The sequence below is a fragment of the Urocampus carinirostris genome, chromosome 5 (genome assembly GCF_059441175.1).
Source record: "Urocampus carinirostris isolate Australia breed hairy pipefish chromosome 5, RoL_Ucar_1.0, whole genome shotgun sequence".
Classification (NCBI taxonomy): Eukaryota; Metazoa; Chordata; class Actinopteri; order Syngnathiformes; family Syngnathidae; genus Urocampus; species Urocampus carinirostris.
In genome coordinates this window covers 31,062,562-31,081,342 of record NC_142353.1, presented here as the reverse complement: position 1 = coordinate 31,081,342, position 18,781 = coordinate 31,062,562, and the positions used below count along the sequence as shown (strand labels likewise).

Below are 18,781 nucleotides of genomic sequence, written 5' to 3'. Positions count from 1 at the left end.
ATGTACATGTTTTTTTATGTATTTCTATTATGTGGCGATTTCTAAGCAGTTTTAAGTGGTTGGCTTCAATGAGAGTCCAGTATATACGGAAATATACGACTTGGTTGTTACAGAGTTACAGAGTAACCAACTACTTATGGGTGTCAGTAATTCAGGGGTAATAGAATTACTTTTCCAATAAACTAACCAGTATTAGTAATGGATTACTTTTTTTTCAATAACACGCCAAATACTCAAGGTTCATACACCTTTTCATGGCTAAATTCAAGCACTTTTTTAAGGACTTTCAAAGCTAAATTTCCCATTTTTCTAGTCCTACCAAGGGACAAATTTCAGTGTGAATCATGTATTTTCTAGAGCGATTTACATTTGCGATCTTTCATATTGCGTGTGCATTTATAAGGACATATGACCTAAGTAAATAGAAATTATGTTTTTAAGACAAATCTCTCCCCATATAGGTGTTGGGTTAAAATGACAGTAATATGCAGCCTACATTTTCAGTTGCAGGAAATTCTTTCTATCACAATTTACCACTAGGAAACACTACCTTAATTTTTTGCATGGCCTATAATACATGTCCATAACTTATACGTAATCCGTGCACTAATACAAATTTCATAGTCTACTCTTTCGAAATGGCATGCACCTGTCCTCTTGTGAGGGACCCATAGGGGACAATGGTGCATTATAGGACAATGCTGTACCAACTAATGACAGCTACAGTCAATCACGAGGGAAGAAGAAATGCAATGGCAAAGCAAAACCACCAGAGAGTAGTGTCGCTATATTTCGACAAGTCTTTTTTTAAAAAGATGACAACAATTTCATGCATTAACTGGCACTACAACCAAAACTCAAGCACTTTTCAATTCTAAAACCACTACATTAAAATTCAAGCATTTTCAAGGATTTCAAGCCGTACAAACTCCGAACGCCGGTGATTGGTTAAAATCAATCAGATGTTTTGGATTTACTGCAAAAATCATTTAGCAGTTTGTCAATTGATAAATGATGGGAATAAATAAAAACTAGATGTTACAATTATTTAAATATTCTGTTGACTATTTCGATCACTCCAAAAACATGTTGAGGCCTCAAGTATATGCTGTATACTCTCTTTTGCCAATTTTATTGAGAAATCGCTCAGGATGACAAGAAATGAAATCTAGTGCAAAGGAGGAGAGGGGTGGGGGTGCGACTAAATAGAGGTTGTGTGATGTCACAGGCGTGACACTGGTCAATTAAACACCTCCCACTACGGGTTGGCATCACTCAAAAGGCTCATTAACCTTCTTGACCAAACAGCAGTCACCATGAGAAAAGCATGCCGTCAAACTGGCCGAGTCCCGCTTGGGCAGCACAGGTCAACACCCACACAAGTGACATGGAAGTGAATTGTTAAGAGTGACTGCACCGTGCTATTCTGTCTGGGCGTAATGTTTGGCTGTACACGCTTATGCTAATAGCCAAAGGTGACACTTATTTTCCTCTGAAAAGAAATGTATATATATATTTTTTTCCTCAGTAATGAGCCAGGATTGTTATTTGCAGACTTAAAGATATCCCCGCAAATATTTGTTCACATGGGCACAGAACATGTAGTGTATCTTCCCACAATTATGTGAATATTTTGCAAAAAAAAATTCACACGCCGGGTTACTCGAGAAATTTAGTCTAAAAGTTGACTGCACCTGGGTTGTTCACTGTAGAGCTTTGATGTCATTGAAGAAACACAAAATTTTCAAAATGTCCAATCCCATTGACACAACATGCGAGGCTACCTCCTAAACAGACAGCGATTGTAGTGAACAGTGATTGCATTCTGCTCATTTGTGCTTTGAGGTAGGCGATTGTGGCATTTTGTTTGTTTTTTGCTGCGTGTGTCATTCTCGGTAAAATTGACCAGCTAGCTCCCTGTTAGCGTCGGAATTTCCGGGGGCTTTCTTGTTTTGTTTGCTCCTGTTTTGCGTTCATTGTCTGCCCACCGTGTCTTGTCGGCTAGCCTGGCATAAGCGCCGGTTTATGCCGTGTCCCTTGGTTTATTAGCAGCCGGCTTCGTGTTTGTTAGCGTAGCTGTTGCCACTTTTCGTTGTTGCTTCCCGGTAGAAGTAAGATCAGGCCTCATAAATCCAGCCTGACCCTGCCTGCGGATACAAAAGCTTGAACCAGCCCGATCCCCGACCAATTGACTTGATTTGATGGGCCGAGCCCAGAGTAAAACCGAATTTTGACATTTTATTTATAACTCTAAAAACAAGCTCCCACCACCTCCCCCGCCGTGCGTCTGTCTTCTGTATCCAACAGTGCCGCCACACAGCGTATACGCCAAAAAGCGTATGCGCCTAATTTTATTTGTGAGTTGGAAAGGTGATTTTGACAGTATCTGATATCAACTTCCCACCACCCCTTGCGCCGCGTGCCTGCCTTCTGTGTCCGACAGTGCCACCCAACAGCATATCCGCTAAGCACGACGCAGCACCGATCTCGCGGTGCAGCACCGATCTCGCTGCATTTTCTTTGGGCGGCTAACCTTGGGTTTTATGCTAAGGCTGCTGCTGCCTTTTGTTGATCGGTCCCCGGTTAGCCCCCCGTTGGAGAGACTGTGTTTTTTGCCAGTTAGCCCCTTTTATCTGCTCGCCCTATGTTGTACCATTACTGCATCCACCTGTGACACAACGACACAACACCAGGGTATTCGCCACTAAAACGACCAAAACTTTACTTGAAACACTTGCAACATTTTCGATTAATTAACATGTAAAACAATATGGCGACTAGGATGCTGGTGTTCCTCTGCTGACGTCAAAGCTCCGGATGTCAAAGACAAGACATGCTGTCTTCAAATGCTTTTTCAAGGAAAATAATTGGAATAAACAATTGAAATATATTTAGATTTTCTGCAAAAAACGGACTACTTCCTCATATTTTGCATCGCTAAGAATTTGGGATTATCTTTAAAGCACAAACACGGCTTTTAAATCATAAGCACGCTATTGAAACCAACAATTACATATCCCAGATGAGTTACATTTAGTTTTTTGAATCAGTGATGCATATATTAAGCGGAAAGCGACGTCGTTTGAAGAGAAATGGGAGCAGCATAAGTGTCTTTTTTATGCGTCTGCTTTTCAGACCACTAGTGTTAATCTATGGAGTTGATCGGATTTAAAAATAAAAAAAGTCAACAGATATCTGAGGCAATCAGCAACGTAACACGCATTTGATATGTGAAGACAAAAAAACGGAAGTATAAAGAGGAAAGAAACGGGAAGCGGGAAAGGGGGATCGGAGCGGTGCCCATTTTGAGGGTGTAAAATATGGAGAAGTGTGGATCATCGAGGGAGCAGCTCTGCCTGGGGGAACAGATGAAGGCAGGACACCGTGCCAAGATCTCTCCACTGGAAGCTGGGGGGTTGAGGTAGTGGAAGAGCTCTACGGGAGAATGGGTGTGCGCCTTGCATGCTGCTATCCTCAATCGCAGTCTCGCACGCCTGCATTGACACATCTCAGGCTGTGTGCGGCGAGAGGGAAATTGCCGCTGACAGGCCCTTGCAAACTTCACAGCCATTTAGAAAGACTTACTCCCACACTTTTGTCACAGCCGATTATTGCGGCAGTTAGGCGATACCAAAAATCGACATTTTGCAACTTGGCATCCTCTTTTTACCAAGTTGGGCCTCGGGATCATTCATAATTTTGGGCCATTGCATGCATGTAAACCCAAGCCAAGTGATCACAACACATGAGGTTAAAAGTAAGGATGTCTTTTGCAGCTCAGAATGACGAACAGGATTTGCAACATTTGCAAATTTGGAGACCCGAATATTCAGATATATATAGTCTTCTATGATAGGGGGTGGATTGTTTTTTGTTTGAAAAACAAATAAAATAAAAATTGAGGTTGGAAGGAAACCACAAATATCACAATTTTGTAAATGAAACATTTTTAAAGTCATGCAGAGACCCCTTGCTACTTCAGGATACTAGTTGTTGGCATCCGGCTATCCAGCTGCTCTCTAAATCGCTTTCTTACACTGAAAGGAGAACCCTTCCAATTCCAGTGCACTTTTCTATAATGACAAAGATAATTTATTCATTTGCAATTCTGTGTTATGTTTTTATTTATAGATCTATAGTTGTTACAGTCGTGAACTCTCAGTCAGTAAGGACGTCATCTCAAGGTAAGTTTGACCCATTGGGGGCTTTTAAGAAGGGGCGTTGCTACTTTGCTGGTTTTCACGTTCTTGTCCCCATTAACCCTGATAAGCGAGGGATTACTGTATATTGTATGCTCAGCCCACGTATGTAACAGCTTGCTTTTTATATTTACATACATATACTGTATTTTATGTGGAGAAATATAAGGTTTACTTGAAACTTAAAATTAAACAAGCCATTTTATGGGTTTAGGCCCAACGCAGTGATTTAATTTGTTAACTAGAAGTTATGGGGTCTCAAATGTGGTACCTCCGGGCACCAGGTAGGCCCTGAAGAGCACATGAGTAGCCCACGGACTGGTTCTGAAAATACAGTAGTTCACCAGTGATGGGTCATAGGGATTTTCTAGAAAATGTTCTTTCTAACTGGCATGAGAAATCATTAACATGACCAGTGTCCTTATAAACAATGTTTTAGTGGTAGACTGCTTATTTTGGCTCTGCTTCTAATAATTGACACCTGGTACTAACATAATAACAACATTGTAATGACATAAGTAACTCATTTAGAAATGCAATTCAAACTATAGCCATTTGTCCTAATCAGTCACAAAAAGTAGCTCTCAGGTTCAAAAAGGTTTGAAACAACTAAACTATATCATGATCAAATTACATTTTCTACAAGACATTGTGGACTAACTTTTTTTACTTATTTATTTTATTTCTTAGGTTATCCAATTACAAAATAGACACTTGTTTTAATCCCTCTATTTTAGCAGGAATAAATACATACATATACATAATATTACACAATTGAACTTCAAGTACAGTAGATATAAAACAACTCAAAAAAGTATTGTACCTGAGGATTAGTTTGACAATTTTTAAAGCCAATATCCGTCCCACTGCAAACAGCTCAACCCGTGATCAGGCAATTTTCAATCATGTGCTGTGATAGTTAATAATACAGTGGGGCAAAGTACCTGAATGTTTGTGACGAGCCAGTGCCTCCAGTACTTCATGACAGGGTTAATGTAACTTGGCGCATCAGGATCAACCATCACCAGCATATAAAACATATCCTGCAGACAGAAAAGCCCAAAATCATTATCATGGAAACATTAAACCTAATACATTAATGGCAATAGACACTACATCTGATTTTTTCATTCATTAAGAGTGAGCTTTGCTATAATAAACTACTAATTTTCAGTTTTTATAAAGTAATACAAGATATAAATCTGGGAAGAGTCCCTCATATTGTACCGCTTTTGAAGCATTCAATGTTAGAGGTTCCACAGCATTGACAAACTTGGCATCCCTTAGATTGGCAACAAAAACATTCAGACAATTCCAATCTAACAAAGCCAAATTTCTTGTTCAAACGATCACAGTTAATTTCCTGCCACTTATCAACTATCTTAATACCCCACAATCTGTCATTAACTAAAGTGAGAAAAGAAGCATATAAAGTAACACTTGATCACGCTTATTGGACTCAGACTCGGTGGCCTAATTGCCGGAACATTTTCATTCTGCCTGTCCCTAAAAGTTACAGACTGATGAGAACAGATTGAAATATTGCGCGAGCACATTTGCCGTCCCTGGTCCTACGCCCAAAATCTGCCAGACCATATGATAGTTTTTTTTTTTTTTTTAATGTTCACTTCCACAAGAAAGCGGATACATTAGTCGCAGCTGTCCTTCCATGATTCTCTGACATTATAATACTTTTTTTCTAGTAAACCTAGAATATTTACTCGTTAGGGTCGACTAGAAATTAAATTTCTCCTTTGTTGTGTCTTATCAAGGAATTTTTAATCCAAAGCCAATGCACTAACCTGTGATCAAGTAGCAGTCATGTATTTTTTTCTTAAGAAGCTCATTTTGAGAAGGATTCCCTGCCTACCTGACAAGCGGTAATAAGCGTAAACAACTAAGCCTAATAATAGGATAATACTGTAGTCTCAGCAATAGAGCCTGCAGGTAACATCCAGACACACCGGCAACAATAGAGCCTCCTCCACAGCCTGTCAAAAGTGCCTCTATATCAGTGACCCCCCCGGGCAGCTTACCAACCATGACCTGTTGCCTTCTCACGAGTTCTGTAATCCTCATTTGTACATTTTTGCTAACAGGCAAAGACACTGTGATAATGGACTTATTTTCAAGTCTGATGTGTTCATAACACACACTTTGAATTAAACATGACTCCCAGTCACAATTATCATTCAAAGAAATAGCCATTTATAGCATATTTCATGAGCATTTATCATGGATGGAGACTATGTTTTTGCAAAGCCAAATTTAGAACAATTTACAATGTTTTGTTAACCAATTCCCGATGCTTTTTGGGCATGTTCAGCTGCTCAATTTCTACCTGTTAGAGTTTTGCCTGGTCCATCTGGCACAGGCAGCAAAAATACAAGAGAGGATCGCTCCATGCTTGCACTTCACACATTGTAGCATGTACCCTTCTCTCTCTCTTTCTCTCTCTCTCTTACACTCGGACATTTTTTCCCCTCTCCATCTGTGAAAATCCACATTAATTGCGCACGGATATGTGTGAAAGACTCCAGGGAAAAACAGATGCATGCTTTGCCATCTGAAATAATTTAACAGGGCTCAAACTAACTAAATGTTGTATCAAAATATGTTTGAACAGAGCACATTCAAGAAGCTGGTGCTGTGTGAGGGCAGACTCTTGGAAAAATATAGACTGCAACCGTCTATACCAGAGGTCTCAAACTCAATTGAGTTGAGGGCCGCTATAGCTAGGATCTGGGTGAGTTTGGGCAAAATGTTTTGTTGTTTTTTTACATAAAAACAGCGCTGATAAAAACATTCCACTGTTCTTTAAGGGACGGTGTTTTATATGTGTCCACTCGATGGCACTGTAATGTGTAGTCGGTAGTGCAAAAAAACAAACAAAAACAAAAAAATCCAAGGAAGACTTCAAACTACGGAGACTGAAAGTGAGCAAAAAGCACCTTTTTTATTCCAACTTTCACCCAGCCTTTCTCAAATAAACACAAAAAGAGTGAAAAAAATATTTTAGAAGGAATAAAAAATAGGAAAGAAAAAAGAAGTGTCAAAAAAAGAAATTGGGAATAAAAATAAAAGTAGGGGAAAAGAAAGCAAAAAATGAAAATGGAGAAAAAAAGAAAATAAATTAAAAAGAAAAAGACAAAAAAGGGGAAAAATGCAATTTCCTTTTCTTGTCTTTTTTTATGTTTCGCTTTTATTTTTACATTCGATTTTTTCTGAGTTATACCTTTTGTTTTGTTTCTTTGTTTCAGTTTTGAACTTTTTTTCCTGTTTTTCTGTTGTTTTGATTTCTGTTTTTCTTTTCCCATTTCTTCTTTTTAAAAGTAATAACGGTTTTAGTCACTTTTAACCTCCGTATTTTGCTTTCTTTCATTGTGTTTTAGCACGTATTTTCGGATTTACGTATGCATTATATTGCAAAATATTGCGTTTCAGTTTATCGGAAAAATATTCCAATATGTGATTACAGTTGTCAATCATTGATATTCTATAAAAGGACCACTATATGAAGACTCTTTGGCATTATAAAACTCTAATAATTAGGTATGGCCTGAATGTAAACTGGTATCATCTGAACGAGAAAACAGCAACTTGAGGTTTGAGTCCAAAGCTGACTCAATACTTTTGAGATCACTCTCTACCTCTACTGATGAGCGCTTGTTAGGTCTAGCCTTTCTCATAGTTGTCTAAGAGCTTTCCATCAAGGATGAGAGAAACGGCACATAAACAACAGCTCCCGGAAGACTCTTTTCCTCCAGGCCAAAGTTTGTCTAAGAACATGAAGCCTATGCATCCGCAAAAGGAAGCTTGCATCTTGAAAGATGAGGATTTGTGTGTGTAACCAAATAAAGCATATTAATCACCTTCGGGATACACCATTATCCTATTATCAAGCTTACCTTGGGTTGATTAAATTCTTTACTCTTAAGCGGAGAGCTAATCACTTAAAAAAAAAACCTTCAAGGCACTTTTGAGAGGTTGACGGTGTGCAGCTATAAAAATACAGCTAACCTTTAAAACGCTGGTTAACTACCAACTGAAATATATTTCACGTTGAGATGCAAATGAAAATGTCAAATATGCGGTTGCTCTTTTAAAAATGGTTATTTTCAAATCCAGTCTATATATGAAACCATAAAAAATTAAATATTTTCAATTGTTAACATTTTAAGTTCCATGAAAATCCCAATAACAGTCCACAGGCCATCAAAGGCTTTGTTCGCACTGCAGGAAAATCAGATTTTGCACAACGCAACCCGTATCAGATCTGTAAAAGTCGATATGAACGGCACATATCAGATTTTTTTTTCAAACCAGACCCAGGCCGTTACCATATGTATTCCTAAATCCAATTCATATTGGATCTTTTGGAATGCAACTGCTGTGGGAAAGGTCGAGACCCATTCAAGCTACCTGACTGTCATCGATAGGCGGCAGACGTCACTATTCTGCATACAACAAGGCAGAAGGAAGCAGAGAAATCTGCACATCTCTCTGGAAAAATATTGCTATCACTGCCCTACAAAACGCAATTGTCAAAATCCTGACTCTCTTTTTTCTTAAAATGATAAAGTTGTACATGTGCCGCCTCCGGTAGCACTGTTATTCCGCTGTTAACATCCATGAGTACTTCCTCAGACACTGAGAGCATTGCAGGTGACATGACGTGTCTTCTGTGCATGCGGGACACTTGTGACATTCACACAAATACACGCATTTAGTTGGAAATGTGAAGCATTTCACAAAAATATATTTGACCCAAAAATTTAGAATTTTGAATTAAGAATGAGGCTCTGCAGTGTGAACCTAGCCAAAGTGTTCTTTAGGGGCTGCCTTAAATTTCAGCGGTCAAACCACTTCAACAACCTATATGATTGCATAATCGTGTAACAAAATAACAATGTACTCTAACCCAGTGCCACAGAAACAGTATAAACTACAAATAAGAACAAAGAGCAGTTCAGTATCTCTCTGAATGTAACCCCCTGGTCTACCTTTGGGTGAACTCGGCTGGGGATGAGAATCAGAGAGTTGTCTAATCGCTCGCCTCATAAAGCGGCCTATGCTATCGAGCCCAGCTCTGCTAAGTGATGACACCACGAAGGGCAATCGTGAGGTAGCGAGACGAGGGGAGGGATGGAGAAAGCCCCTTTGTGAGTTTACAAGTTCACACTTTATCCCTGACCCGATAGCAAAGAGTGGTGTCCACGTAGCTCCCTATTAATACACCCGTCTCTTTATCCTCCCTACTGAACTACATCAGAGCCAAGTGCGTTTCATTAAATGGTTAACCATGCACACACAACTCGCCCCAGAGCTTGGCAATGTATCACTCTGAAATCCCATTTAAGTCTGAAAAACATTTGAACTTGTTTGGTAATTAACAGGTATCTGTGTTGTGATTAGGAGAGCGCTAGGGCTTAACAAGCATCTGATGAAGCTTACAGCAAGGTTGAAACATTGATCCTTCTCCAAAGAAAAATAATACTTGAAAACACAAGAAAGAAATAGAGCATTTCAAATAGGGATGGCAATTCATAAGTCCTGGTTTCCTTGAATTTTGGGACATAGGGGAAATCAGTCACGGACAACTATTCAAACTAATTGTTTGGGTTTAATCAAGTACTTGGAGGTAAACTGGAGTACTCAGAAATCAAATCCCAAACTTGCTGAAACATTTTGAGCATGGATCAAAAACTCAAATGCCACAACTCTGGAAACCATTACAGTAGTCCCTTGACATAGTAAAAAGATTGAAATGTCTCTTGATTCACAGTATTTCATAAATCACTGGACACACAGTAAATCATAAAACTAAGTCCTTGTAACTTGATTGGGTCAATAATTCCTGTTATTGACATTTTGGGCCTACAATTTAATGGAAATCAGCTTTCTAGTCATGTGTGCTTTGTCCTTTGGATAAATATTAGATCAGGTAAAAGTTTTCTTTAAAAACAACAGTATGCTATTTATTTATGTGTGTATATGATAAATTTGCCCGTGAGTGCTTTATTATCTGTCTGCATGTCTTCCAGGTCCCTTTCCTAGCTTGGCTAGTCTGTGCCTAGCCATTATCATATTTTATCTCTATCACTAATTATTTTGTATTTATTGTATTTTATCCACTGTTTGCGTATGTGTATGAGGTGTTTTGGGTTGTTGGGCGGCGGGTGCATGGGTGACTGTGATGCTTTTGCTGTTTGTATGCTGAATGTTTTTATGCAACATTTGATTGGATTTCTTTATTTAAAACCAGGCTATGTGAATGTTTTATTTAGTTTCACATTGGGAACGGGTAAGGCAAAAGAGTAGGAACGTTGATGGCTGCACCAGTCTAAGGGTCACAAGAAGAAGTTAATCCTCATGGTTCTGGTTCAACGGGTCAAATGGGCAAAAGTAATCGTGGCCTGGACAGAAAAAAAGATGAAAAGAAGATGGAATGTGTCATATAGTCACCTTCAGGTGAGACTGTTCTCATTTTCATTCATAACAGACGGGATCCCATCTTTTATGCTCAAAAGTTATTTTTTTTTTTCTGTGGAAATCAATGTCACGAAAGCCTCCTTGGTTGGTTCACAGAACAACATAACTTGAATTATGGACTACAGAGCCCACCTGTTTAAAAGCGGCATACTCAATTTTAAGTTGCCTGAACGTTAAAAAAAACTTCAATTTTGTCTTTGTAAAAGCCACACTTGGATTTTAAACCATAGGCTTAAACCGACATAAAAATAAACTCGTTCAATGTCCATTTCTAATATTTGGCACTAATGTTGCCATGTGCCCATATACCAAATACAGTTTTTACCAGTCTCTTTTTTATTTTTGCTCTGGGTTGTTTACATCACGTGTTTTGGATCATGTGACCATTCAAGATGGAGATGACAAAGACAAATACATAGTTCCTAATGTGATGAAAAAAAATACGAATGAGTGCTGTGTCACGTAAGATGTGAGCCCTGTGTTCGTACAGGACCGCACCGGGGCAACCATGCTGTGGAGAATAGTGCTAGATTGAAACACAGACGTCTTTTGTGTTGTTGTTATTGGTTGTTTCCGCGGTAAAAGACCAAATTGCATTCGCTTATCGTTCCTTGAGGATTATAGGAAACTTCAGTGACCTGACATTGACGCCAATGATTCGGAGAAAAGTGTAGCATTTTTTTTATAGCTAAGTACCATTGCTTTTCAATTTACATTACATTGTCATTATAAAACAAAGTACTATCGAACCTCATGTTATGTATTTAATGTATGTCAAAAACGTGGATTAATACGAATGAATGAATGTTTCCAGACGTCACTGCAGTGTTTTATATTTAGAACGCATAAGTTGTGGAAAAGAACAGCTTGTCGTTTTCCTCAGTGGCGCCCCCAAAAAAAATAAAAAAAATCGCCCGTATTTAAAACTGAAATTCACGGTAACTTAAAACCTTGCAAAAATAACCAGAAAATAGTTCCTGGGTTATTTAATTCAAAAAATATGTGTGTGTATGTGTATTTTGTTGAAAAACTTATGTCGTTTGTTTAGTAGTCATCATCTAAAATTCACCTTTTTTGGGGGTGGCAATATGTATGTCTGGCAGAAACCCTTTATAACCATTTCAATACACCAGTTGCGTACAAGGTCCTGTAAAGAAACAACTAAATGTAAACTTCTACTGAACCGATGAGGTGTCTACCAGCAGTGGTTTACAACAACCACAAATAAAGTTAGTTAGTGCTAGTAATAGTTAAATGGGAAGGGAACATACGCAAATCACTGGGTAAGTATGACTTGATGGGGAAAAAAACAAAACAGTTTTACACTTAGCTGAAAATAGAAACCACCAATCACACATAACAGTACTACCCATTACTCATCAACTTAAGTCTACAAACAAAACCATTGTCAGGAAACAGTCAATCTGACCTCAAATTAGCATTCAAACTTTAGCATAGTATTGATACAACTTGTGCACAAGATATCGCCAATAAAATTCACCATGTTCCCACGTGCCTCACGCAGCACGGCTTGTTCGCTACCTACAAACCTGCCTATTTTTAAGCTCAGCCTGCCTCCCACACACTAGCGGAGTGTGAAGTGGCTTATAAATCTACACTTTGGAGGACCACATGGTCAAGGGAAAGTTACATGGTGATATAAAAGGTATAATGTGGTTCCAAAAACAACAGAGCTAATAGACTACTTCCCTTATGCGATATCAACCAAGCCAAGCAGTGATTTATGAGGAGGCAACACTTCAAGAAGAATCACACAGGAAATAATACCTTAAGTCTCAATAATTACATAATGGCACTATTTCATTGGTACATTTCAACCACTTGTAGTCGCATGGGTAACTCATGGCAAACAAACAATGTAAATTTCATTTTGTACCACTTTAGTCCAAAGGAACTCTACAGAATTTCGAACTTTTTTCTCGCAGCCGCCATCTCCTGGCTTGGGTCACCATAGCTGGTTCTGTCAGCTTGTTCATGATGCGTGTGCAAGGATTTTTTAGACATGCTCAAATAACCGTTGTTTTCCTTTTTCTTGGGGTTTGGGTTTACGTTTAGGGAACATTTAGTAACAAATAAACCCCATGGGGACGAGCACGACGTCACTCTTCAGCACAACTCATTCCTCCAATCTGATGTGTACCGCCTGAGCAGTTTTACTAAAAGTAAGATGAAAGCAGATAGGTGCAGTTGAAAAGAAAGGATATGGGTTCTTTGAACTTACTTGTTCAATGTTAACAGACATTTAATAGAGTAAATATTTACCTTTCAAGTTTTTTAACAACACTTAATTCACCCACCTTCAAAAGATATACCCAAATTCTGAAACATGCAAAATGTGAGAAAATAGTACCGCACATGTTTTTTTGCGGGGCTGCACGGCGGCGCAGTGGTTAGCGCGTGTGCGGCACAGTTCTGAGGTCGTGGGAACCTCCCGCGTTGGTTCAAATCCAGCTACCGGCCTTACTGTGCGGAGTTTGTATGTTCTCCCCGTGGTTGCGTGGGTTTCCTCCGGGCACTCCAGTTTCCTCCCACATTCCAAAGACATGCACTTCAGGTGAATTGGTCGGTCCAATTGTCCCTAGGTGTGAATGAGCGAGTGAGTTGTCTGTCCCCGTGTGCCCTGCGATTGGCTGGCAACCAGTTCAGGGTGTCCCCTGCCCACTGCCCGGTGATGGCTGGGATGGGCTCCAGCCCCCCGGCGACCCTAATAAGGATAAGCGGTACAGCTAATGAGATGAGATGTTTTTTGCATATAATATATATACATTTAATCCGTATATTCTAGTTATTTTCCGAGGTTACAAGTGTTTTAAGCCAGGTTTTAGTCGTTTTTGTGGAGAATGCATAGGCGTTGTGTTGCAGGCTGGTGCAGTAATGATACAACAAAGGTCAAGCAGCCAAAATGAGGCTAAATGGCAAAAATAACATGGGAAGCACTATCGGAGGTTAACCTAGCCGGGCAAAATCCAATGGACACAGCAGGCTAGCCGGCTTCTAAAGACGGCTAACTAGGACCGATCAGCGGAAAAACATGGGGTTGTCTGACCAATAACATGCAGTAAGCAACCAGGCTAACCGGAAACTAACAACGAAAAATGGCTACAGCAACAAACATCTAAATGTAAACATGACCCTTAGTATACAGAAACGGGAAGAACAATAGACACAGCAGGCAATCCAGCTGCTAAAGAGGGTTAAACGCGACGATCAAGGCCAGACTGGCCGGCCAAAAACGCGCAATTAGCAAAAGGGCACCAACAACAAAATGCAGCTATGGCATTAAACATAAACCAATGGACACGGCAGGCTAGCCGGCTGCTAAAGAAGGATAACAGAGACGATCGACTTGAGGTTGGCCGACCAAAAAGCAGCCAGGTTAGCCGGGAAACGACAAAAAAAGCGGCAACGGCAACAAACACAAACCCAAACGGGAATAACAAATGGACACTGCAGGCCAGTCAGCTAGCCATCTGCTAAAGGCTAATCGGGACAATCAAAGTGAGGCTGGCCGACCAAAAACAAGCAGTAAGCAGCCAGGCTCACCGGGAACCAACAACGAAAAGACAGCTACAGCAACACGCACAAACCCAGCCGGGAATAACAATGGACATGGCAGGCTAGCCGGCTGCTAAAGATGGCTAACCGGGACAATCAAAGCCAGGCTGGCTGGCCAAAAACAGGCAGTAAGCAACCTGCTCACCAGAAACCAACTACGCAAAATGGTGACAGCAACGAGCAAGAACCCAGATGGGAATAAACCAATGGACACGGTATGCTAACTAGCGGCTAAAGAAAGCTAACCGGGACAGTGCTCTCGTTTGCCAGCGTCCCTGCGTCCTAGACGCATCATTTTTGCGGGGGACGCATAGTGTCAAATCAATGTGCGTCCCCGGGACGCAACTTTTTTGACACAAAATTTTCAGTATTCCCCGATTACTTTTTTTTTTTTTTTAAACAAAGATTTACCGCACTCCAAACTTTTCGTCAGGCAGATCCGCCATTGTTATTTTGGTCTTGCGCCGATCTCGGCAAACGAGATCTCGTTGCTTCGAGATTACGTAATTGTTGTGGCGGTTGTCGAGTGAAAGAGAAGTATGCCTCCGAAAACAACAGTTGGTATTAGGTGCAAATCAACAAAAAATTGGCAATTTCTTCAATGTAATAAGTCGAAACATAATACAGAAAGTGGTAACAATAATTCTGGCACGAAAAAATGGCGGAGAAATTCTTCAGAAGATCGCGCAGGCAAGGAAAACACGTGTGTTGAAGCGAAAGAAAATATACAAAAGAATACTCCTAGCAAGAAAAGGACTCTTCTGCCAAAATGGACTAAATTAGATTCCTGGTTACGCTATGAGGAGGATGATAATGGAGGCTACATGTTCTGTGGTGCGTCCACCCAGCAACACAAAGACACCAGCTTATGAAGGTGCATCTTACCAAACAATTGGACCTTGAGAAGGCATTACAACTGTGGCGGGACAGCAAACCACGAAGAATATATGAACTGAAAAATCTGAAGTGATTAAAACTGCATGAATATATAGACTAATATTTCAGCAATATTATTTTGTATAATGTAAAATATTTTTGTTAACTGAAAAATCTGAAGTGATAACTGCTTTGTATAATAAATTAAGTGTGATGATTAAAACTGAATGAAAATAAAGACTTATATATTTGTCGCCGGTTTACAATTTCAACCTCGATATCACTAAATTTTGGGGACCCGTAGATCTCCGTCGGGACCAATAGATTTTTGAGCATGCGAGTCCCCGGGACCCATCACTTTTCAGAGGTAAAATGAACACTGCCGGGATGATAAACGTCAGGTTGGCTGACCTAAAACATATAGTAAGCAGCCAGGCTAACCAGGAACAACAACAAAACCTGCAACAGCAACAAACACAAACCCTACCAGGAATGACCAATTGACACAGCAGGCTAGCCAGCTGCTAATGGGGGCTAACCTGGAGTACACAGGTCTTGAATGTTGAATGTTGGCCTTGAGTGCAGTACATATTAATATCATTAATGCTTCATTAAAAATATATGTCTACATTTTTGGACAAGTTAAGTCACATTCATTTGGATTTCCCTTAATCACAAAATGTCTCAAAGGACTGCAGAGGCCACAAATACACCATCCTCTGATCCGAAACCAACATGCGGGCAAGGAAAAACTCAAAAGCTCAACATGAGAAGAATCAAAAACCTTGAGAACGAGCCAAGATGTTCAACTTGGAGACTTTTGCAACATAACTGCATTGTTGTGGGGAGGAACATTGCACTTTACGGGACAAATTGAGAAAAAAAAGGTATTTTATAATCCCTTTATTGTTAAAATTCTAAATTTAAGTCTGTAAATAAATACCTTCTGGGTATTACTGTTGTGAAACCATGCTTAATGTTGAGGTGTCCTGTCAATTGAAGGCAATCCCTCCAAAATGGGGGAAAAAATACTTTGAAGATTGTTCACACTGTGATTGAAGGGGGAAAGGGGGGAATGGGGTGAAGGAATTAGTAGCAGCCTAAGGAACAATTTCTGCATTTCTCTCACCACTGACGACTTCTTTCACCACAGCCGTGCTCATGCTAAGCTTATTAGTCACCCCTGGATGGAATCCTGCTAGCTGAAGCTTCCGACACTTCTGGTGGATGCTTTGCACACCTACTCACAGCAGTGAAAGTGCATCCTTGCAAATGCACACGATTGAGCAGGTTGACTCGTACAGGTACTCAAAGAAATATGAACCTCGTATCCCACCGTGGGAAATGAGGTCAACATATTTTTTGACATGTACTTGTAATTATCCGAACACAGTTCATTCAAACAGAGCAAATTATAATGTTTGGATTCATGTCCATAATTACCCCGTCAGGGCAAGCAGCATGCTATAAAGTCAAAGTGTGATTTTCCAAACAAATAACTTTTTCTTGTATTCAAAATCATAATGACTATGTGAAAAGATATGTATACACCAGGGTTCACAAGCCTTTTTTAAGCTAAGCGCTACTTTTTGTTATTAATTAGCACAAATGGCTATCAATTTGATAAGCATTTCCGAAATAATGTTATTTCTATGTTGTTGTATTGTTATTGCCAGATTACAATTATTAGAACAAGGGTTGAAATAGCCTCAGTCAACCACTACAACTTGCCATTTGGAAATCAAATTTCCTATAAAACCGGAATAGGCGCATCACTGCTTATTTATTCTCAGAAGCAGTTTGCGGGCTACTCACAGGGCTACCTGGTGCCCATAAGACCCATATGTTGTTGACCCCTGGTAGACGGAAATGGTTTTTGCTGTAAATTCCTTTGAAGAAAATGAATGACCCCTAAAACGAAGTACATAAAAAAAAAAATCATAATCAAGCTATGTCGAAATCTGATTTTGTTCATTAAATCAGCTCTTGGTGGAAAGAGGCGTTGAAAGGAAAAAAAACTGAATTACGGCAATACTGTTTTTAAATTTTAAGGCCAATAATAATAACTAATTTCTCCAAACTGTTTCAATATGCTGTATGCACATGTTTAAAAATGTAACCTCAAAGCCTTTTAATATATTATTAAATATGAAAACTCTCACTTTAAAAAGATTCATTAATACTGTATAATTTATAGACCATTGTTTGGAAAAAGTTAGCCTTGCCTATATTTCCATGTATATATTGGCAATCTGAATGCCCAATATAAATTTATATGGCATGATTTGATCACTTATGCCTTTTGAATGAAACTCAAGTACTTCAATAGAGCCATTGTGGACTGAAATTGTATGTAATTTAAACAATATCATAAATTAAACTACTAACACTTTGCTTCATGCACGTGAGATTAAGAATTTCAACATGTCACAGACATAATTTTGAAGTGAGTTTAGTTGAAAGTACTTTTGACACCCAATTCCAGTTTGGCCCTCGGAGCGGTTGAAAGCGTCAGGGCTGTTCACAGGCACTGCATGTTTCACCAGCCAAGATGGCTTCCACATTTTTTCCATCATGATTAATTATGGTTTCGGATGGTAGTACAGTGAGAAAGTGTAAATTATTCCCACATTTGCTCGAGCCCTCCGCACAGTCACTGTTGTGTAGGAAGATGCTATTGACGCCATCCATGGACGCTGTCCAAAAGGCATCTACATGGGGTGGCAAACTCTAGTAATTATTAAGCGAGGGAGGGAGGAAGGAAGAGAGAGGGTAAGCGAAAGAGTTTTGTCAGCTGAACATAGTCCAGACTGCTAGTTGACAGGGCTGGATTTTCCAGTATGGAAGCGGTTTGTTGTAGTGGGCGAAGCTGGGTGTTGGGAGACAAGAAGAGAGGACTGCCCAAGGCTTGGAAGCTTGAAAGAGAATATTTCAAACGGACAAGCACCGTCTGTGTTACAGTGTCACCAGCCCACCACTCTGACAATCAGGGTCATGTCACTTGGGCTCTGACTAATTCAGGGAACATCCCTCGTAGATGCTCACTGACACCCCCAACTAAAAAGGCAGGAGGAAAAATTAATTAAGAAAAAAAGACAAACACAATTTCTTTTAATCCTTTTCGGGTTGCCTTTTGGCTGAAAACAACAAGAAAAAGTTGGTCAGCCTAGTTTTCCTTAACTCATTCAAAACCATAAACATATAAATATTTTTTCAGAAGCATTGTCACTTGAGTGTCAAAACGTAAAAATACATTTCAAGTCAAGTCAAGTCATTTATTTTTGTATAGCCCTAAATCACGAAGAGTCTCAAAGGGCTTCACAGATTGTTACACTATATTACACAGACTATTGTCAACCGACAAGAGGAGTAGGTTATTCGTATGCAATAGAGTAGAGGTGAGTTTTAAGTTTAGATTTAAACATTTCCACTGAGGTTGCAGATCGGATCTCAGGGGGAAGAGCATTCCACAGCACCGGTGCCCGGATGGAGAACGCTCTCGAACCAGCAGAAGACTTCTTTGCTCTCGGGATCACCAGAAGACCGGCACTCTCAGATCGCAGGCTTCGGACCGGGACATAGCGGCAGATCAGATCTGAAAGATAAGAGGGAGCAAGTCCATGTATGATTTTGTACAG

General features: G+C 39.7%; 1 protein-coding gene across 1 annotated transcript in view; it reads right to left on the bottom strand.

Annotated features, from left to right (window-relative positions):
* The window catches only part of pebp4 (phosphatidylethanolamine binding protein 4), a 77,552-nt gene that overhangs the window by 35,686 nt on the left and 23,085 nt on the right, over positions 1-18,781 (bottom strand). The window contains exon 4 of the mRNA XM_088335148.1: positions 5,144-5,242. Coding sequence (XP_088191274.1) covers positions 5,144-5,242 — 99 coding nt within the window. The remainder of the gene's footprint in view (positions 1-5,143; positions 5,243-18,781) is intronic.